The sequence below is a fragment of the Bufo bufo genome, chromosome 10 (genome assembly GCF_905171765.1).
Source record: "Bufo bufo chromosome 10, aBufBuf1.1, whole genome shotgun sequence".
NCBI lineage: Eukaryota > Metazoa > Chordata > Amphibia > Anura > Bufonidae > Bufo > Bufo bufo.
Window position 1 is genome coordinate 61,593,805 of NC_053398.1, and position 23,080 is coordinate 61,616,884.

Below are 23,080 nucleotides of genomic sequence, written 5' to 3' on the forward strand. Positions count from 1 at the left end.
CAATGTAATTTAAACGTATGCCCTAGTACAGGCTGGTAATGCTGGGAGTTGTAGTTCTCTCCTCTTATACCCCCTCTTTGGAATGTATACTGATGACCCATAATAAGTCTGGCCATACTGGGGGTTATAGTTATTTCTTTTTAAAGCTCTTACCTGGTACAACTAGATGATGTCCTATAATCTGGACATGCTGAGAGTTGTAGTTCTCTTTTCTTAGGCTGGATTCTCATCACAGTTTAGTTTTCCGTTTTGCATGCAGGACTTTTTTCTGTCTAAAATAACGGATCTCCGACAGAAATGGCATAAACGGATGCCAAATGTGCAGAACTGATGCTTGAAATACAGGATCATTTTTTTTTCTTTCTTTTTCTGTTTATCTGACGGATCAGAAGAACTGAAAACTAAACGGTGATATGAACCCGGCCTTATACTCTGTGTAATATCTACTTGTATCTGATCATAACAGCCTGGACATGCTGGGAGTTGTAGTTCTCTCCACTTTCACCTCTCCCTGTGTTGCTCCCTAATTTCCAATAATAATCTGGTGATGATGAGACTTGTAGTTCCCTTGTCACTATTATAATGTTCTGCAGCAGCTGAGGTGTATATTACTTGTTCACTTCTGTGCAGGTGACGGTCGCTGTTCTGCCATCATAGGAGCACAACAACGAAAATCACTGCAGTTCCGGATCTGGCACTTCATGGACGACAACACCTGACGGATCCCGCTGACTATGATGAGATCTGTCAGGTTTCCATCTTCCAGGCTATAAAATTGTGTCCAGCATTTATGACCTGATCCACGAATGAGGCCCCAACACAGATGTGAACGAAGCTTTATATGTTCTGCAGCAGCTGAGGTATGCATTAGGAGGTTCTGACAGTTCATAAGGCAAGGGGGGCTATGGTGGCACTGGTATACTATTATGCCAGCACCACCATAGCCCCCCCAATGAGCTGTGCCTGTGTGCTGCTTATAGTGGACAGTGCCCTCAGACAATGAATGGGGACAATCAAAAGCAGTTTTTTTCCCGGTATTGAGACCCTATGACGGATCTCAATACCGGAAAATAGAAACGCAAGTGTGAAAGTAGCTCCTAATGTCTACACGGCTGCAACTGCTGGGGGTATGGCAGGGGAGAAGCCAGGGCAGGTGGTGGGATGGGCCAGTGGACGGAGTTAGTGGGGCCCCATTAAGATTCTTGCTATGGGGCCCAAGGATTTCTATGTACGCCCCTGCCGTCGAAGGGCCTTCTACCTTTGAAGAAGCGACGGGAACGTTGAGCTCGGAGAAGATCTGGAGAAGGGACCTGAGTTTGCTGGGTCTGCAGTCTGGTGATTCAACCAACAGGAAATCATCCAGGTAATGAATGAACAGCGGGCAATCGCAGCAGTTGACTAAAATCCAATGCAGGGCCTGTGCAAATTAATCGAACAGCCAGGGACTGCTCTTGGACCCGAAGGTCAGATGGCTAGCAAAATAGTAAATATTTTGCCATTTGATACCATAAAACCTCCAGAGCTGCGGGTGGATAGGGAGCAGTTTGAACGCATCTGTGATATCTGCTTTGAATAGCCAAGCCCCTCTGCCTACCTGGAGGATGAGATGGATAGCTTCATCGACTGAGGAGTACCGCATGGAGAATTCCTCAGAGGGAATCAGAGAGTTTAGGCTCGGAATGCCGGAACCATGAGACGCAGAAAGATCATAAATAAGACGTTTTTTATTGGAGAACTTTTTAGCCACAATGCCGATAGGGCTGACCCTCCAAGAATCAAAGGGGACAGTGGAAAATGGCCCTATGAGGAATCCCTTCTCTAACTCCGACTGTATTAAGACTCCTACCGAGTCGGGATCCTTGGCAGCTGAAAGGAGATTAGGACCCTCTCAAGTGGACTGGGGAAGAGCGACTAGACCCGTATGGAACCCCTCGGCAAACCCAGCTGTTAAGAACTGGACGAACCTGGGATTGGGATGGTCTTGAAGGAGAGCTGCCAGGAGATTCAAGTTGACCCCGGATAATCATGAGGTCCTAGATGAACGCTGTGGGCAGGTTGTCAGGGGGTGGGCTCTAAAACAACCAGAGAAAATGTGCAGGGCTCTACATTTATTGTAATTACAGATGGCCATGTTGTAATTATTACAGATTTGACTATTGCCTAGGAAAACTATGTGGCGGCCTAAATTATCAGTGGAAGGGGCAGGTCTCTGCTGGAAACCAGAGGTGCTGGGAAGGAATCTGCCCTGAGAGACGGGAGGAACTGCGTTAGGGCACCAATCTGACAAGTGGAGGATGGAGTTACAAGAAGCACATGCTGGAGCCTTGAGACCAGCAAAATGGCGACAAAAGAGCTCCATATCCATAGAGGCTCAATTGGTGGTGTGCTGAAATTGGGCAAGAGTGGCGGCCGCCTTGGCAGAAAACGAGCGGTGGTAGTCGTAAAAGGCGTGGCCACCATACTTGTGGCCTAGATCTGTGACCCTGTACAGGTAGGTGTCCAGTTCCTCTCGTCTCCCAGGGTGGGCAGAACAGATGATGTCCCTGTATAAACTGAAGGCCAGGACAAATTCAGGGATGGACAATTTTTTGTTGAGGCGGACCTCCCTGGCCTTTAGAATGATGGAAACATCGCCGCAAGCGATGGTCCTATTGTCTACGGTGTCATGGGTGGCTATGAGGATGGAAGCTAAATTAATGTCCTTTCCTTCTAGGATGTCCTTCCTGATGTTGTCCGGGACAAAATGTGCCGGAGCTACCTCAGGCGTGTATGAGGCCCTACCTGGGGAATGAGAACAAGAAGCAGAGGCCACTGGAAACGGAGGGGCAGAGGGACTAGGTGACAGTCCTCTGGACTCTACAGCAATCAACCTAGCCTGCATGTCTGACACAGAGGTGGCGATGTTAATCGTAGCATGTAACTGTGCCAAAGACAACTGGATGGTTGACATGGGGACTTGTTCCGCCGGTGGAGCCGTTGGGTCGGACACCAAGAGTCTGTATAGCTCTGCCTTCCGGGCCGACGCTGGGTAACGAATCCCTCGCCTGTTGAGTTCCTTAATCAGTTTTGGTACTGTCCAACTTCTGAGCAACATGGTGCTGCCATGGCCGGTAGCGGAAGACTCTGGGATTGATAGGGATTCCTCAACGTCTGACAGGTGAGACATACTGCGAGTGTGAGATGTAATGACAGAATTAATGGATGGCCCTGGAGCAAAGAGAGACCCGTGACCGTGAAGTGAAAAACTTGAGAAGTGGTGGTGCTGGTGAAGAACGGAGTGTGAGCGCTTACCTGTGCGGATCTGAAAAGAAAGTGACAGCTGGCGATGACTTGACTTAAGGGTACTTTCACACTAGCGTTTTTCTTTTCCGGCGCTGAGTTCCGTCCAAGGGGCTCAAATCCGGAAAAGAACTGATCAGTTTTATCCCCATGCATTCTGAATAGAGAGTCAGTCCTTCAGGATGCATCAGGATGTCTCCAGTTCAGTCCTTTTGACTGATCAGGCTTTTCAGAAAAACGTAGCATGCAGTATTTTTACCTCCGGCCAAAAAGCCTGAACACTTTGACTGAACGCCGGATCAGGCCTTTTTCCCATTGACTTGCATTAACGCCGGATCTGGCACTGTGTGTTCAGTCAAAACGGATCCGGCTTTTGCATGTTAAACCCGAAAAATAAATGGCGGATCCGTTTTTTCCAATGCATTTTTTCATTGTGATCAAAATCCTGATCAGGATTCAAATGTAATCCGTTTTCACACGTTTTTACGGATCCGGCGGGCAGTTCCGGTGTCGGAATTGAACGCCGGATTAAAACAACGCTAGTGTGAAAGTAGCTTAACCGAAGAGGGGGTGGACTGTGAAAAAAGGTGCGCACAAAAGTGATAATGACTAGACGGTACCTGAAGAATGACCCAGGAACAAACAAAGATGCAAAAACAACTGGCCCTGGACCTGAATTGTACAGGACGATGAAGTTAGTACACATGAGCCTGACAGTGGCGTACCGAGATCATGGAAGTTATATATATAATTTTAATATGGGAAAATAGTTTAGTTTTTTTCCTCTTTTTCCATGGCCTGGGTGTAGTGACAAAGCATTGGAAGGATGTAAGCCTGAGCACCACACCAGGCCACGGATGTAAATGAATTTAAACGTGAGCCAGCGTAAACGTGATAGGCAATAGAAATTACGAATTAAAAACGTAAGCCTGAAAACGTACCAGGCAACAGAAATTTACGAATTAAAACGTAAGCCTGAAACGTACCAGGCAACAGAAATTAAGAATTAAAACGTAAACCTGCATGACGTACCAGGCAACAGAAATTTTAAGAATTAAAATGTAAGCCTGCATGACGTACCAGGCAACATAATTAATAAATCAGAGAGTTAAAAACGTAAACCTGGATAAACGTGACAGGCAACATACACTTAAAATTAAAACGGGAGCCCGAATGACGTACCAGGCAACAGAATTTATGCATTTAGAGTTAAAAACATAAGCCTGGATAACGTACCGGGCAACGGACATGAATTAATTAATAAAGTCAGCCATGATGGCGTACCAGGCCACAACATGAAATGAAATGGAACGTAAGCTTGGATACACATGGCCGGCAACAATATGGAAAATAAAAAACGTAAGCCAGAACGTGCGGCTTTGACCTACGGAGATGGTGGCCGGCCGCAGACCTTGAAGGAAAATGCTTAGGGCTGAATGATGCAGGAGGCATCAGGCATAGCTGACGCTGACAATGCCTGAACTACGTTGGGCCCCTGAATGACTGACCGGCCGTGGACAATGAAGGGTTGGGAGAATGAAAATTCTGCCTGACGAGTTGGGTTGAGATGGGCATAGGTGGCGACCGGATCTCCAACTGAAGGTTTATTGAGCAGTTGGAATGGACTGGGGGAACTGAGTGCGTGAAATATCGGTTTGGTGACTGGCTGTGCGGTGTGCTTTTTTTTGTGTTTTTTTACTTTATAGAACCTGTATAATTTTTATTTATTTTTTACTTTATTTGAAGCTTTTTTTTTTTTTAATACTTTATTTGGCCCCTTTTTAGTAACAATATTATTATTATTTTTTAAACTTGTTGGAAGACTGGGACTGAATCTGTGTGTACATGCAGGCGATGTGTGGGGAACGAAGGAGGCCGGAACCTGGATGGGGAAGAAGCGGGGACGTGATGCCAAGAGACAGAGAGATTTTGGCGGCGACTGCGATGGAGAGAGAGACGCAGTGATGGGGGAGACTTCCGCAAGCATCGGGACCCGACGCGCCAGGCTCTTCATCTATGAGCCCGGGCGTGCAGCGCGTGTGAGGGAGCGGACCGTGGCCAAGGAAGATGGGGGTGGCAGACGGGGAGGGAATGCAGGAAGCAGGGACAGGGCTGGCAGTGTTACCTGAGGAGCGTTCGGCAGAAGCGCTCCGGAGCTGTAGCAGGTTGTAGGGCGCAGCGGCCCCTGCATACTTACGAATGAATGTTCGAATCGCCGAGTGTGCGGGCGACGTGAGCTTGGCGTGACTGCAGGAAGTATACGCCTCCCCTCACAGAGAGCTCACGGGCATTGGAGGATAGCGCACCTTGACTTTTAAAGGCACCTCCGCCCCTCCCACAAATACAGGCTGACACGTCAGCCTTAACTACATATATATATATTTGTGGTCATGGCTATTATTGCCCCTATACATCACAAAAATAAAAAAAAGAATGACAGTTACACTTTAATGTTGTTTATGGGAGCACAGTGTCAGAATTCAAGTGAGTATGAATATAAAAATGACATAATTGGGCTCAGCACCACTTACACTATTACTGGAGCTGACAGATTCCCTTCAATTTTAACAAACTCAAATATTTTTCCTTTAATTTCAGGCAAATAAAAAGACATCCAAAATTAAAAAATATGGGCAATTCAGCTTTTTTTTTTTTTCCAAAAGAATTAAAAAGAGCTTAGTGTGTTACAACTGCAGTATATACAGTACTTCAAGTCATTGCTCAGCCTTTTAAACATACTTACATAGCAAAACTAGGAAAATAACAAAGCCAGCCTCACATCTGCAACTAACTCCTTCAGGACAAAACCCCTTTAGCATAGTAAAGCAGATAGAATCAGTTTTTCTAGTTGAGAGGCATTGGGGGGACCTCTGGGTACCCTGCATAGCATACTAGTCTCTCTCTCACAAAAACTTTGGATTTGTTTTGCGAATACATTTTTCTGGTTTGTTGCAAATTGATTCGGTCATCCTTAAATGGCATATTAGAAAATCATCATTTTACATGCAGGAAAATATTACCCCATATTGATCAGTTCTGAACATATTGATCATATTGATCTATGTTTTTATATGGACTTAAGTTTCCCCCTTCATCCAGATTTCCATCTTTACATATAGTTAATACAATGCAGTAGTTCTACAGTTTATCTTTCTGATGTTCTTCGCACATGAACTTATCTTAACAAATTATTAATCATGTAAATTCATACAGCTGACTGGATAGTTTCTGTCTTGATGAGACATAAATCTTTGCTCTTGTATCAGGATGGAACATGGAAGAAGAGCAGGCTTGCAGATATTATTTTAAATCAATGACTCAGTAGCATTCTACAGAATCATTGGGAAATTCAATATTTTAACCTCCTAAAGGGGTTATACAAACTGTAGATATTGATGATCTGTCCTTAGAATAGGTCATCAGTATCACATCTGCGACACCCAGCACCCTAATTGATCAGCTGTTTTCAGCAGCCGCCAGTACCAGGATTAAAATGGTGGATAGAGAGGGAAGCAGACAGCTCCATCCAATGTATAGTGGCCATATTGGGTTACTGCAGCTCAGCTACCATCCAGAGAGACAGTGATCTGATATTAGTGACCTATCCATAGAATATTTCATCAATATCTACAGTCAAATTATGCCTTTAAGTTACCTGTACATCATCATGGATGTGTGATTCGAGCACAATGTTGTAAACGTACATCACAGTGATGACACAGGCACTGTGCCCACACAATCAGTTCCGATCAGGGACATAGCTATAGGGAGTGCAGAGGTAGCAGTCCCTACCATGCCCAGGAGCCTGAGGAACCAGTATAATAGAAAGTGTATGCTGGTCAAATTACACCTCTGGCTGAAGGTAAGGGGTTAGATCAAGAATATGGGAGAGGGGTGCCGTTTAAATTTTTGCCTCAGGCAGCAGAAAGGCTATGTGCTTCCCTGCCCCCAAAGCACTGAGCAAATGGTGGCCATAGGGTGAGAAAGGCGCTCATAGGGTGAGTAAGTTCAGCAAATCAAATTTCTACTAAAATAAATGGTTTGATCACCTATTGCGGTTGCATCAATTGGACGCAACTGCAATGAAGGTCAAGTATGGATGAGTAACGGTTGGTGCAGCCTAGATTCGTCCGATCGCCTTGGGCAGGGGCCACCCTGCCACTCGGGTAACGGTATGAAGAAAGAGACGCTGAACTTTACGTAGAGCGTATGGACCACAGAGGGCGCACAAAACAACCGGTCATATGACCAGTTGTTTTGTGCGCCCTCTGTGGTCCATACGCTCTACGTAAAGTTCAGAGTCTCTTTCTTCACAAAGCACTGAGGGAAGGGGGGCCCAAGCTGAACTCTTGTATCAGGGCCGACGAGCATTTAGCTACACCCCTGGTTCTGATCACTGTACTAACAAAAACGAGGGGACTTCTTTTGCCACCATTTTGGACATGCTGTTGTGTCTGTGGTTCCTTCATTATAATAATGTTATAGAAGATGATAAATCTCCCCCTAAGATTCTTGAAATTGAAATTAAATTATGTTTTAACTCCTTTGATCTGATTAGCTGCTTTGGGCAGTGCCCTTGTTCACACATGCACGCACTCGTTTTTACAAATAAACAGAACCAGCAGAGTTATGCATTCTGCACTTACCGTCCATCTGCTGGTATTACTGATAAATTTATAAGTTGATGATTGAAATTTGTGAATGAAAACAAATTCTGCTATGTCAGATGTGTTACCCTTGTATTTTCTGTTATTTCCACATAGAAGTGGCGTGTCTCACCGACCATTGTACGGGTTATCTCAGCTGTACTCTTCATCCTTGTTGGCTGTCTACTCTTCGTCCTTATTCCCACCTTAGTCTTCCAAGAAATCGAGGACTGGACCCTGCTAGAGGCCATTTACTTTGTAGTTATCACCCTTACCACAATTGGCTTTGGTGACTATGTGGCAGGTATACAATGATTTTATGATTATATAATTCCTTACTATGATAATCATGTCTAACAAGTGTAAGTAGAAATACTTCAAAAACCCACAGTCAATTTTCATTTTCGTTTTTTCCTTCTCCTTTCAAGAGTGGAGTGAATTTAAAAAAAAAATAATGATATTCCACAATGGTTTTTGGTGGTTTGTTTTTACATTCACTATGCGAAAATGACATGATGATGTTATTCTGTGGGTCATTGTAATTATATAAATACCAAATTTATATAGTTTCTATAATATTTTACTGCTTTAAAAAATTAAACCTTTAAAACATTTTTTATTTTTCCATCTACAGAGCTGTGTTGGGCTTATTTTTTGCTCATTTTTTAAAATCACTTTTTATTCAAATTTTTGAGTGAGCCAACATGACCAAAAACAGCAAACTGGCTTTTTTTTTTTTTTTTTTTGCTGTTACATCGTTCACTCCATATGATAAATATTATTATATCCTATTAGTTCAGACATTTTCAGATGTCATGATACCCATGATGTTTATTTTTTATTGTTCATTTATGTTTATATGTGAAATTGGGAAAGGGGGTTGACTTGAATCTTTAATATTTTGTGGGGGGGGGGTTAAAATATTTTTTTTCCATCTTTTTTTTACTTTATTCACAATCTTTATTTAGTACCCTTAGGGGACTTGTAAATGTGATCTGATCTCTTATACCATAGACTTCAATAGAATACTATTGCAGTCTATAAGATTTTCACAGGGCTCATGCATGACTTTTCATGCAGCTTGTTATGACATGCCTAATAGCCTTCATAAGGGCCCAGGCCATCACAGCAACCGATCGGAGCCCTGCAATTTTGCTGCAGGGGCTCCAATTGAAGGACAGAGAAAGACCTTTCCTCTCTCTAACCCCACAGATGCTACAGTCACTATTGACAGGGCATCTGAGGGGTTAAATGACCGGTATTGTAGTTACAGTACCTCAAAACTCAGCATTCTGAATGGAGAGTAATTCGTTCAGGATGCATCAGGATGTCTTCAGTTCAGTCGTTTTGACTGATCAGGCAAAAGATAATCTGCGGCAAAAAAAACTGAAGACTTGCCTGAATGCCGGATCCGGCATTTTTCCCCATAGGAATGTATTAGTGCCAGATCCGGCATTCAAAATACCGGAATGCCGGATCCGTCCTTCCGGCCTGCGCATGCGCAGACTGGTAAAAATGTGAAAAAAGATACAAGACGGATCCGTCTGTCCGCATGACAAGCGGAGAGACGGATCCGTTCTTGCAATGCATTTGTGAAACGGATCCGCATCCGGATCCGTCTCACAAATGCTTTCAGTCACATCAAAATCGGCGGAACTGCCCGCCGGATCACACTGCCGCAAGTGTGAAAGTAGCCTAAGGTGTCTTGCTGAGAGTTAAGGAATGGAAGGATGGAGCTCTAACTGTAGAAGTAATAATATAAGAAGTTACTTTTGAATTTCATCCCTGACTGCTTCCATTTCATGAAGATATCACACTGACTGGCGGCACCCCCACTGATCAGCTGTTTGAAGACAACGTGGCGCTCATGTGAGCGCTACCTTCTCTTCAAAATTTTCCTGCTCGCCGTTGACATCACAGCGGCGAGCAGTGTAATTACAACTTCACCATCCTATTCAGTTCAATGGGACGGCTGCATATTATTTCTGTTGAAGGGAAGGGGACAGCAGAGCTGTTATTACACTGCTCGCTGCTGTGATCTCAATGGTGAGAAGGCAGCCCTCGCACAAGTGGTGTGTTCTTTTCAAACAGCTGAGTGGCGGGTGTTCCAGTATTCAGAACTGCACTTATCTGATTTTGATGACCTATCCTAAGGATAGGTCATCAATATTAGAAATGCGGACAACCCCTTTAATTTGGAATTTAGAGAGTTCCAGTAGGGAGAGGGAATGATGACAATATCTGTACAATGGTGTAGAATATATTGGCACTATATATGCTGTGGGGATTCGCTCTGGTAGGCAGGTTAGTGGACGCAGTATAGAGGCAACAACAAAGTATTTACCTTAATTATTCACACTTGGCAGGTTAACAAAACATAAACAAAGTCACCTTAGTTTAAATCTTGGTGTTCCATTCACACCTTCGTTCCCTTGTCCTCCCAGACAGGTTGCAGGCATACATCCAGTCACAAGCTTCATAGACAGACACAGCCCTGTCTCTGAGCCCAGCTGCCTATTAAAAAACAACCAGGTGCTACCAAAACCCAGACCGGCACTTAAACTCTGGTCCGGTATTTGAGCTCACCTGGTGTACTTGGGACAGGGCATCCGCGTTTCCCTGTAACCAGCCTGCTCTATGTTCCACTGAAAACTTAAAGTTTTGTAAGGACAAGAACCATCTGGTGACCCGAGCATTCCTTTCTTCGGCTTGGCTCATCCACTTGAGAGGGGAGTGGTCGGTCACTAGACGGAACTTTCTTCCCAACAGATAATAGCGGAGAGACTCGAGTGCCCATTTGATGGGCAGGCACTCTCTCTCCACTATACTATACCTGGTCTCGGCTGGTTTAACCTTCCAGCTGAGGAAGACAACGGGATTCTCCTCCCCGTTGACCTCCTGAGACAGTACAGCACCGAGACCTACCTCAGAAGCATCGGTCTGCACTATAAACTCTCCTTTGAAGTCGGGCGTCACCAAAACCGGGGATCCACACAGGGAGAAAGCGGAGAAAGCCTTTTTCCGCCTGCTCATTCCAGTGGACAATCACTGACTTGCGTCCCTTTAAAAGGCCTATCAATGGTGCGGCCATTGTAGCAAAGTGGGGGACAAATCTCATGTAGTATCCCACCATTTCCAGGAACGACTTTACTTGCCGAGTAGTGACAGGTCGGGGCCAATTCCGATTTGCCTCAATTTTGTTTACCTGAGGTTTGATAATTCTGCGCCCAATCACATGCCCCAGGTACTTGGTCTCTTCTAACCCTATTGCGCACTTTTTTGGGTTAGCGGTTAAGCCAGCCTTCCTAAGGGAGTCCACTACAGCCTATACTTTAGGTAGGTGACTTTCCCAGTCGGTGCTGTGGATAACGATATCGTCCAGGTACGCCAAAGCATACCGATGATGTGGACGGAGTACAATGTCCATAGCCTTTGAAACGTGGCGGGAGCGCGATGTAAAACAAAGGGTAAAACCTTGTACCGATACAGCCCCTCTGGTGTGATGAAAGCCGTTTTTCCTTGGCAGACTCCGACAAGGGTACCTGCCAGTACCCTTTGGTGAGGTCCAAAACAGAAAAATACCGGGCTTGGCCTAACTTCTCATCAAGCTCATCCACTTGGGGCATGGGATATGCGTCAAACTTGGAAACCTCATTATGTTTGCGGAAGTCGTTACAGAATCGTAACGTCCCGTCCGGCTTGGGTATTAAGACTATCAGACTGGCCCATTCACTTTTTGACTCCTCGATGACACCTAGCTGTAACATTATCTGCACTTCTTCCGAGATGGCTTGTCGCCGCGACTCAGGAACCCAGTATGGTTTCAACCAGATTCTGACCTGAGGCTCAGTGACAATGTCATGTCGGATGATAGAAGTGCGTCCATGGAGGTTCGAAAACACATCCGTGTTTCTGCTGACGAACTCCCTGGCCTCCTGAGTCTGTTTAGTAAAAAGGTTGTCAGCAATCTTTACTGTGGCAACTGCTTCCCTCGTATCAGACTCTGGGCACGAAACCGCTTCCCCTAGAAAACCTGGCCGCGGGCTGTCTTCAGTACAGGTTTCCCTATCTTTCCACGGTTTCAGTACGTTTACATGGTACACCTGCTCCGGCATTCTCCGCCCTGGCTGGTGTACCCTGTAGGTTACCTCCCAAATTTTTCGAGCACTTCATAGGGACCTTGCCACCTAGCCAGGAACTTAAAGGGATTCTGTCATCAGAATTTAGGCCTATAACCTAAACATATGGCGAGGTCCCTACTAATACACAGAATCCTAAAGTGACCTTATCAAATGCGCCTGTGGCTCTATAATCATATAAAACAGGTTTATATAACCTGTCACTCACGTCAAAATGTGTCCAAGGGGACGTCTCATGATGCAGGGTGCCCGGCTGCAGCCATCTCCTTTTGGTGCCCAGCGCCGCCTTCCAGCGCCGCCTTCCAGCGCCGCCTTCCAGCGCCGGCCAAGGCAGGTTCTAGCGAAGTGCGCCGGCCGGCGCATGCGCACTTCGCAAAACGAGGCCGCTGCCAGGAGTGAACGATGAACTGAGGTAGGCGGCTCTAATGGAAGGGAGGGTGGAGATTTCAATTCAGAAGGTGGCGCTGGGCACCGAAAGGAGATGGCTGCAGCCGGGCACCCTGCATCGTGAGACGTCCCCTTGGACACATTTTGACGTGAGTGACAGGTTATATAAACCTGTTTTATATGATTATAGAGCCACAGGCGCATTTGATAAGGTCACTTTAGGATTCTGTGTATTAGTAGGGACCTCGCCATATGTTTAGGTTATAGGCCTAAATTCTGATGACAGAATCCCTTTAATGTCCAACGTTGGCACCAGAACCAAAACCCGATCTCCCGGGTTAAAATTCCGAACCCAAGCCTGGCGATTATAGACCCTACTCTGAGCTTGCTGGGCTGCCCCCATATGTTCCTTAACCAGCGGCAAGACCGTCTCCATCCGTTCTTGCATCCGAGTGACATACTCAATCACACTTTTATGCGGTGTGGGTTGTTGATTCCACGCCTCTTTGGCTATGTCCAACAAACCACGCGGATGTCAGCCATACAGCAGTTCGAAGGGCGAGAATCTTTCTACCAGGCCGTCCGTTTGGGGGTGATAGACGGACGTCCGCAACTGTTTGATTTGTAGTAGTTTACTGAGTTCCCTCATAACTTTTGACATAAAAGGAATCTCTCTCGGTAGGCCTACTTGGGAAAACATCTCCACTAACTCTTTGGCTATGAGTTTGGCCGAGGTATGTCGCAGGTACCAAATGGCATAGTCCAGGACTACCAAGATGTGTTGGTGCCCTCTAGCGGACTTCAGTACTGGGCCTATGAGATCCATAGCAATCCGCTCTAATGGAACCGCAATAATCGGGAGAGGGACCAGGGGACTACGGAAATGTGGCTGGGGGTTTGTTATCTGGCAGGTTGGGCAAGACTTGCAATACTCTTACACCTCTCTGAACAAACTGGGCCAGTAAAACCGCTGTAGAATCCGGTCCTGCATTTTCTGCTGGCACAGGTGTCCCCCAAGACCATGTTGGTAGGTAACTCCAACACGAGCTTGCGATATGCCTTGGGCACCACCAACTGTTCAATATGCTCACCCCATAGTTCATTTACCCGGTACAGCATCTCCTGTTGAACCACAAAACGGGGGAGCATAGACTCGGCCCCCGGTTGATGCAGCTCACCCTCAACTACTACCACATTTTCCCAGGCTCAAGCTAGAGTCGGGTCCTGGTGCTGTGCTGTATCGAAATTGTCTCCGTACCCGGGGGCAAATCCTCCACGTCTCCCACCATCACACTTAACGGGGTTGTCTCCCCCTCTTCCACCGATGTGGCAGTCACCCCTACCGCTGGCCCTTCGGTCTCAGGTTTCCAGGGTTCTGGTCTTCCCCCTGTGCTGGGCTACTCTGCTAGGGATATCCCTGTCTCATGGGTATTGGTGACTCTCGCCTCAGGCCACAGTGACAGGAAACCGGGGAAGTCTCTCCCAATTATTAGTTCATAATGTAACTTTGTGGCAATGGCCACCTCATGAGTCCACCTGCCGGCCACTGTGGATAGTGACAACAGGGTGGTGGGATAGTCCTTTAAATCTCCATGGATGCACACGACGCCGACTTTTCGGCCAGTATCCTTGGTGGGCCGCACCAGGGCAGCTCTTACCAGGGACACTAGGCTCCCTGAGCCCAGCAGCGCCACCGCCAAGGTATCTCCTACTTGCACCTGGCACAGGTGACTATTGTCTATTGTCTCGGGGGTACCGGTTGCACACAACCTTCTGGCATGCATTGAGGGGCGGTAGACATAGTTAGTGTCCATGGGTTTCCCCCGATGGGGACAGTCGGCCCTTATGTGACCAGGCTCTTGACATCACCAACAGACATCAAAGCTGGGTCTGTAACGAGTATATCCCGAGCAGGTTTTTCTGGCACTAGCCACCAGGTCGAGGGTGGAGATTTCCGGGGTTTAACTGACCCCCTCCCTAAAGAACCCCCCTGTAGATTTCTGGTGGCCTCATAGCGCTCTACCAGGTCGACCATCTCTAGGGCATTTTCAGGGGACACCTGGGCGATCCAGTGCTGGAGAGGGTACAGCAAAGCCCTCCAGAACACATCAGCTAACAGACGGTCCATCATAGCAGTAGGACCCAGTATGTCAGGCTGCAGCCATTTTTGCAACCGGTGTAGCAGATCATAATACTGCGGTCTGGTGGGTTCAGCCGGGTTAAATGCCCACTGATGCACCCACTGGGCCCGGACCAATACATTCACCCCCAGTATTGCCAGAATCTCACCCTTTACGGGCGGGTAGTTGCAGCTTCATCATCTGGTAGGTCAAAAAACACCTGCTGGGGTGCAGACGCCAGGAACGGAGCGACGACCTCAGCCCATTGGTCTCGGGGTAACTTCTCCCTTACGGCCACCTTTTCTAATACCGCTAGATAGGTCTTGACGTCATCCGAGGGGGTCACCTTAGGGAACGCTGCGCGGACAGCTTTCCGGGCATCGTGGACGTTGTGGGACGCTCCTGCCACTTGTAACGCCATCACATGCTGTAATAGCAGCTGGTTGGTTTCCTGCTGCTGCTTGTTAGCCTCCTGCTGCTGCAAGTTAGCATCCACGAGGGCTTTCACGACCGCCTCCATTTTGTCAGGGGACACGGGTCATAGCCTTGCCGGCTTGATATAAGACATACACCCGTGCCCGGAAAAACAAAAACTTTTCGGCTTTCAGGCCAGCCTCACTGTGTGTGCCCGCTCCAAGCCAACAATTGTGGGAATTTGCTCTGGTAGACAGGTTAGCGGACGCAGTATAGAGGCAACCACAAAGTCTTTAACTTAAACAGTTCAGTGTTTATTCACACTTGGCAGGTTAACAAAAATAAATAAAGTAACCTTAGTTTAAATCCTGGTGTTCCATTCACACCTTGCTGCAGGTACCGCATAACAAGGTCAAGTCCTGATGTTCACTTCCCACCATGCTGCGGGTACCGCATAAAGAGTCCCAGTTCTGGGTGTCGTTCCCTTGTCCTCCCAGACAGGTCGCAGGCATACATCCAGCCACAAGCCTCATACACAGACAGCCCTGGCTATGAGCCCAGCTGCCTATTAAAGAACAACCAGGTGCTGCCAAAACCCAGCACTTAAACTCCGGTCCGGTATTTGAGCTCACCTGGCTGGAAACCAGCCCAGCTGCACATGTTGGGAGGAAAATACCTGCCTTCCCATACAAAACCCCTCGCTATGTCACAATGTGCATAAAATAAATAGAGCGTTTTGTTTTGCTCATAGAGGGAGATCTCGAGCTGCCTCCCCTGTAATGTCCAAAACCTCTAATAGGGCATATGGAAAAGGGTTGACATACCCCATTTAAAGGAAATTGTTATGGATATCTTACACTCCAGCTGAGTAAATCCGTACAGCATCTCCTGAAAACCAAGTAAATCCGAAGGTGTTGTGAATATATAGCTCCCAATCCCCCACAAACAGGATCCAGGACTTCAGGAAGGGGGTAAAAACTTTATTGATGGCCACAGCTCAGCCTTTTATCAAGTCCTCCAGCAAGGGTTACTCCCACGGGGCCCTTGTGGGGAACAGGCACACAAAATACAGTGACCAATCAATATACAGTAAGATATAACACATTTCCACATGAACAGTAAAATCTATCCTGGAGATAATTGGATAAAGGGGCCGGACATAGTTCCATGCGGTCGATGACCCAGACCATTGTGTTTGCTAAATGTATCACAGGCAATATCCATTGTGTTTGTGGATTGCGTCATGGGCAATATCCATATTGTTCGCTAAGGTCCATTGTGTTCGCTAATGTCTATTGTGTTCGCTAACTGCGTCACAGGCAGATGAGGTGGTTTGTGTACATTTAAAGGGCGAAATAGGGTTCACTACATGAACAGCAGAAGAAATACAAGAGTCTGGGCATTCCTAAAACAGGGGTTTTGTCACAGGAATGTTTTGGTTAAGTTCAGTTAAAGTGACCCTCTTTTCACAATAACTGAGGAATGGAAAATACACTTGCCTGTTGTTCTCCATTTCACCTGTTGACCTGCAGATATGCTGATCCCTGGGCCCCTCGGCTTGTCCACTGACTACAATTCTGCCTGTCCCCTTTGATGCCATGCATCAGTGTCTTTTGACCTGCCTGGGTTAGCTGTCACTATACGTAGACTACTCCAACAAGTATCAGCTTGCTGCTTGCTCTGCAGAGATGATCAGATCCCTGTACAGGGATGAAAGTGGAAAATGGGGGAGCCACCTGCGGTAAAGGCACCTGAAGTCTGTTCCGGCAGAGTAACAACTTGCCAGAGTTTTATTGGATGCAGCCTAGCTGAATACGGACATTAACTACGTTCACCGTCGGAGACCATTGACTATAATGGGATCCGGTGGAGATCCAACCAATTTCCGGCATTACCGCCAGGTTTCGGCAAGACAAAAATGCAAAAACTAAAATAGGCCTGGTCTTTAAAAGGTTAAAGGGGTGTCTCACTTTAGCAAATGGCATTTATTATGTAGACAAATTATCTTGCTGTTTGGACATTTATCATGTAGACAAAGTTAATACAAGGCACTTACTAATGTATCGGGGTTGTCCATATTGCTTAGTTTTGCTGGCTTGATTCATTTTTTCATTGCATTATACATTGTTCAAATCCAGGGGTTACAAACTCCCTGCAATCCAGCAGCAGTGGTCGTGCTTGCACACTATAGGAAAAGGCGCCATCCTATGCATACTCCCGCAGTTCGGGGCAACAATAAGGCCTCTTTTACACGAGCGTGTCCGGATAAGGTCCGGATGCGTTGGGCAAACCCGCGCGAGTAAGTACGCAATTGCAGTCAGTTTTGACTGCGATTGCGTTCCGTTGTTCAGTTTTTATCGCGCGGGTGCAATGCGTTTTGCACGCGCGTGATAAAAAACTGAATGTGGTACCCAGACCCGAACTTCTTCATAGAAGTTCAGGTTTGGGTTCAGGGTTGTGTAGATTGTATTATTTTCCCTTATAACATGGTTATAAGGGAAAGTAATAGCATTCTGAATACAGAATGCATACTACAATAGCGCTGGAGGGGTTAAAATTTTTTTTAAAAAAAATGTAACTCACCTTAATCCACTTCTTTGCGCAGCCGGCATCTCTTCTGTCTTGTTCTGTGAGGAATAGGACCTTTGATGACGTCACTGCGCTCATCACATGGTCCATCACATGATCTTTTACCATGGTGATGGATCATGTGACGGACCACGTGATGAATGTAGTGACGTCATCAAAGGTCACATCCCTCACAGAAGAAGACAGAAGAGGCTGCGTGAACAAGTGGATTAAGGTGAGTTAAATTATTATTTTTATTTTTTTAACCCCTCCAGCCCTATTGTACTATGCATTCTGTATTTAGAATGCTATTATTTTCCCTTATAACCATGTTATAAGGGAAAATAATAAAGATCAGGTCCCCATCCCGATCGTCTCCTAGCAACCATGCGTGAAAATCGCACTGCATCCGCACTTGCTTGCGGATGCTTGCGATTTTCACGCAGCCCCATTCACTTCTATGAGGCCTGCGTTGCGTGAAAAACGCACAAAATAGAGCTTGTTGCGAATTTCACGCAACGCACAAGTGATGCGTGAAAATCACCGCTCATGTGAACAGCCCCATAGAAATGAATGGGTCCTGATTCAGTGCGGGTGCAATGCGTTCAACTCACGCATTGCACCCGTGCGGAAAACTGGACCGTGTGGAAGGGGCCTAAAGGCTGTTGTCTTTTCCTATAGAGTGCAAGCATGACCAAATGACCAAACGTTGCTGGATTGCAGGGTGAGGCTATATGGACAATCACAATACATTAGTAAGTGCCTTGTATTAACTTTCTCTACATGATAAATGCCATTTGCTAAAGTGAGACAGCCCTTTAATTTGGCTCCTAGGCCACACAACTTCTTTAATGTACCAAAAAGGTATTCACTTTGATGACTACTTATGGGGTAGGTTGAAGGTTGAAGACTTGAAGTCTTTTATAATTCTTACCATTGTAACCATTGTAATAAGAATGCATAAAAAGGGGTTTGACCAAAACAAAAAACTTTTGCAGGGCGTCTCGCGAGGGTAATACTGCTAAAACTCCACTTAAGCTTTTCATGGGTCCAGGCTCCAGTGCTGTGGCTCCTGTCTCTGCTGCTTCTGAACACCAGAAGTGTGATGTGCTGTCTACATGCTTGTCACCACCGCTGGCCAACCACTGGCCTCAGCAGTAACATGTCATGAACGGCAAGAGACCAATGACCCTCTTCCTAGATACAACTCTTCTTTGTCATTGCCTTTTCCTATTCCTTTGCAGTTGGACATAACAGCACAGAACACAGACCCAGATGAGTGGGAATGGCAAACATTATACACATTACTGGGTTTAACTCATTCATCATTGTATCATTGTTCTCTGGTCAAATAATTTTGTATTTTATTTTTGACTTTCAATGTTTCACTAGAATGGTTATAAAAAAAATGATATATTATGAACGTAACATGTTTTCCACCTTTGGAACACGTTGTACATACTCATCACTCGTGCTGTCTTGTAGGTGATAGTGCTGGAAATGAGCACACCTGGTACAAGCCGCTGGTCTGGTTCTGGATACTGCTTGGCCTTGCTTACTTTGCTTCTATTCTGACAATGATAGGAAACTGGCTGAGAGTTCTGTCGCAAAAAACCCGAGCAGAGGTAAGCCACAAAGACCACTTTGTAGGACTGAATGATGTTTTTTGTGTACTCCTGTGAATATGTTTGTGTGTGTGTACATCTAGACAGACAGACAGATTTAATTGAAGAGAATGGGAACTGAGCTCCTTTGCTCTTAGAATCTACATATACCATATAAAATGGTGGGTATCCAACCACTAAGACCCCAACAAGGAGGCTTTAAAAGAGATGTTTAGGCTAGTTTTACATGTCCGGTATAGCCTTCTGGCAGGCTGTAGCGGCATAGAATGCAGAAAATCGGCTGGACAAAAAACACTGTGCAAAGCGGTTTCTGTCGGGCCAATTCTCTGCATTTTTGCTGGATTGCGGCTAGATCTCTCCTGGACCCCATTATAGTTACTGTGGCCGGAGGGCATGCCGGTTGCATCCAGCATCTGGAGAAATCTGGCCGGAATTGGTGCCGCAGGAGTGAAAGTAGCCTTACTCCTAAAGGTTTTACACTTGCAGTGCTATAAGATTGCTTAGTATCCCCTGCCACTCCTGTGCCACCGCTTCCTGGGTCCCCCATCAGTCAATCTATCATGGCCCCCAGGTACGATGTTTTTACACAGACGTGACTGCCGTAGCCATTCACTGTTTGCAGCAGTGCCTCAGGTTTGGGTAGTCTGCCATCTTGATTCCCTCTTCGCCTCTGATGTGATTCCTCACATTTCCCATTATGTCTCTGGTTTGGCAGAGAAGGGCAGCAATACAGTTGAATGCCGGAGGACACTTTCCGCTGCTGGCCAGGTGTGTAAGTACCCGATGTTAATAGCATTAATGAATGCTGAGAGCATCAGATTGCCTTGTACGCAGAGGAGCACTTGGATGACCTCCTGGGCATTAGCCCACTGGGAAATTTCCCTGTAGGACCTATGGCCAGTCCGCTCCTGAGGCCCAGTATGGTATCGCAGCCTGGGCCCACCGGAGGATCCTCTAGTACTCTGGTGGGCCAGTCTCTAACTCAAAGTGCAGAATCTCCTGTGATGGGTTTCCTCCTGTCGGCTCTTAAAGGGGTTATCCCAAGATTAATGTAAAAAAAACAAAAAAAAACGGACATCATATAGTACATGACAATCTTTCTAAGGGCTCATGCACACGAACGTATTTTCTTTCAGTGTCCATTCCGTTTTATTTGCGGACCGTATACGGAACCATTCATTTCAATTGGAAGTTACTCCGTGTGCATTCCGTTTCCGTATGTCCGTATTTCCGTTCCGCCAAAAAATAGAATATGTCCTATTATTGTCCGCATTACGGACAAGGATAGTACTGTTCTATCAGGGGCCAGCTGTTCTGTTTCGCAAAATACAGGATGCGCATGGATGTCATCCGTATTTTTTGAGGATCCATTTTTTGCGGACCGCAAAATACATACGGTCCTGTGCATGAGGCCTATAACTAAGCTAAAACCAGCTCTGTCCCTTGGGATACAGGATATGGGATAACTATTAAATTGTGTGGGGGGACTACCACTGGGACCCCCACAGACCACATACATGTAAACAGGGGCCCCTACGCCATGGAGCCCTTCAAAATGAATAGAGTGGCCAGTCAGACATGCGCTCAGTCATTCCATTCATTTCTATGGGAGTCCTGGAGATAGCTGAGTACAGTGCTCGGCTATTTCCGGATCTCCCATAGAAATGAATGGCGCAGCTGAGCGCACACTTGACTGGCCACTCTGTTTGTTTTGGGAGGTTTCATGGGTTATAGGGCCACCATTCTCGTGATCACTGAGGGTCACAGCACTAGAACTCCCACTGGTCTATTCTGTGGATAGGGGGGAAACGTAATATAACCTGAATACCACTTTAACCCCTTCCCAACATGCACCATACATATACAGCACATCAGGAAGGGACTCCCTGCAATTAGCTGTATATGTACTGTACAATGATGGAGCGAGCACAGGAGCTACTGACAGCCAAGCTCCTCTTGTATCCGCCATCATCTCTGAAAATGACAATGTAAGTGGAATAACTCTTTAGATGACAATGCTGACGACGGCATCTAAGGGCATACAGAAGGAGGGAGCACCCTCTCTAACTTCATCAACTCTGCACATTGCAATAGCTTGGTGCCAATGGTTGTCATGGCACTTGGAATCCTTACAGGGCTCCGGGCCTGTCATGTACAGAAGCCTATGAGCAGGAAGTGGAAGCAGCTGCTATAGTGCCCAAACTCAGAAGGGGCCGATCCAGGAGGAGGACTAAAAGATTTTATTGTTAGGACCCCCTCAACAGTATAATACAATGACATTTTACACAGTGAAAGCATATACAGTGACATGACATACAGTATACACGTGAAGGAAACGGACGGAGCGGCTGCTGGGCCTGATTTCAGAGAGTGATCTGGACTAGCCACAGGAGTGGGGTTGCAAAGAAGTTGCTGAGGGGCGGGGGGTGAGCCCATTCAAAATTTGCTATGGGGCACAGTCATTTTTAGTTACGCCACTGCCTATGAGGCTCAGCCCCCAGGCTGGGTCTCATAGGCAACTGTCAATGTGAAAAAGTTTCAATGTACTACAATACATATGTTGAAGCCCATAGTGGGACAAAGGTAAAAAAAAAAGTGTTTTATAAAAATAAAAAATAAGTTTGAAGTGTATAACAAAGCTCCCCTTTCCTCTAATTACAAATGTAAAAATAAAATAAAGTAAAAAAAATTAATATAGATATATTAGGTATCACCGTGTCCTTAACGATAGCCTACATAAAAATAGCACATGACCTACCCCATCAGGTAAACGCAGTAAAAAAACATGACATTACAAAAAGTGTAATATTGAGTGATCAAAAAGTACTATGCACCCTAAAGTAGGACCAATGAATATGTCACCTCATCCCGCAAAAAATGAGCCTCAACAAAAGATCTGCCAGAAAAATATAGAAAATATGGCTCTCAGAAAATGGAGACAAATAAAACATAATTTTCCCCCAAACTGCTTTTATTGTTATACGCCATAAATAAATAAATAAATAAATAAAAACTGTGCCAGAACAGTAATTTTTTGGTCACTTCACCTCACAAAAAGCATAATATTGAGTGATCAAAAAACATTTTTACAAAAAAAGCTTTTATTGTGTACAATTCTAAACCAAACAAAAAAAAGACGTATTTGGTATTGCCACGTCACATGATCTACCTCGTCAGGTGAATGCTGTAAAAAAAAAATAATTCAAAACTATGCCAGACCTCACCTCGCAAAAATTATATAAAGAGATCCCAAAATTGTACCAATTACATTACCTTATCCCCCAAAAAACTAGCCCTCACACAAGACAATCACCAAAAAAAACATTGGTTTCAGAAAATGGTGACGCAAAAACATGATTGGTATCTCTGTAATCATACTGAGCAACAGAAAAAAGATAGCATGCCATTATTCATGAACGCATTAACAAAACCCAAATAGAAATGGTAGAATTGCTGCATTTATGTATCCTGCTTCCCACAAAGTAAAATAAAAAGTGATCAAAACATATGTACCACAAAACAGTAAGGGAACCTCAGGGTCTCTGCAAATGTGATCTAGCATTGAAAACTATTCCATCAAAATCCATGCTCCAAAAGCCAAATGGTGCTCCTTCTCTTCTGAACCCTGCCATATGCCCATATGGCAGCCTACACCCACATTTAAGGAAATTCCGCACCCAGTAGAACCTGCCTATCAATTCAACTAGTGTGGTGTGAGTCTCCGATTGCACCAGCTGGACACAACATATTGTGTACTGAATTGCCATATCTGTGGAAAACTTACAATATTCACTTTGCACGGTCCGCTGTGCATGAATTTCTGAAAAATATCTGGTGCATCAAAATGCTCACTCAATCCCTTAATACCTTGATGGACAGAATTTCCAAAATGGGTAATTTAT

The 23,080-nt window shown here is 45.6% G+C and overlaps 1 protein-coding gene across 1 annotated transcript in view; it reads left to right on the forward strand.

The window, feature by feature from the left end:
- Positions 1 to 23,080, forward strand: part of KCNK4 (potassium two pore domain channel subfamily K member 4) — a 66,393-nt gene that overhangs the window by 31,212 nt on the left and 12,101 nt on the right. The window contains exons 4-5 of the mRNA XM_040408915.1: positions 8,043 to 8,229; positions 19,039 to 19,178. Of these exons, the coding sequence (XP_040264849.1) occupies positions 8,043 to 8,229; positions 19,039 to 19,178 (327 nt within the window). The remainder of the gene's footprint in view (positions 1 to 8,042; positions 8,230 to 19,038; positions 19,179 to 23,080) is intronic.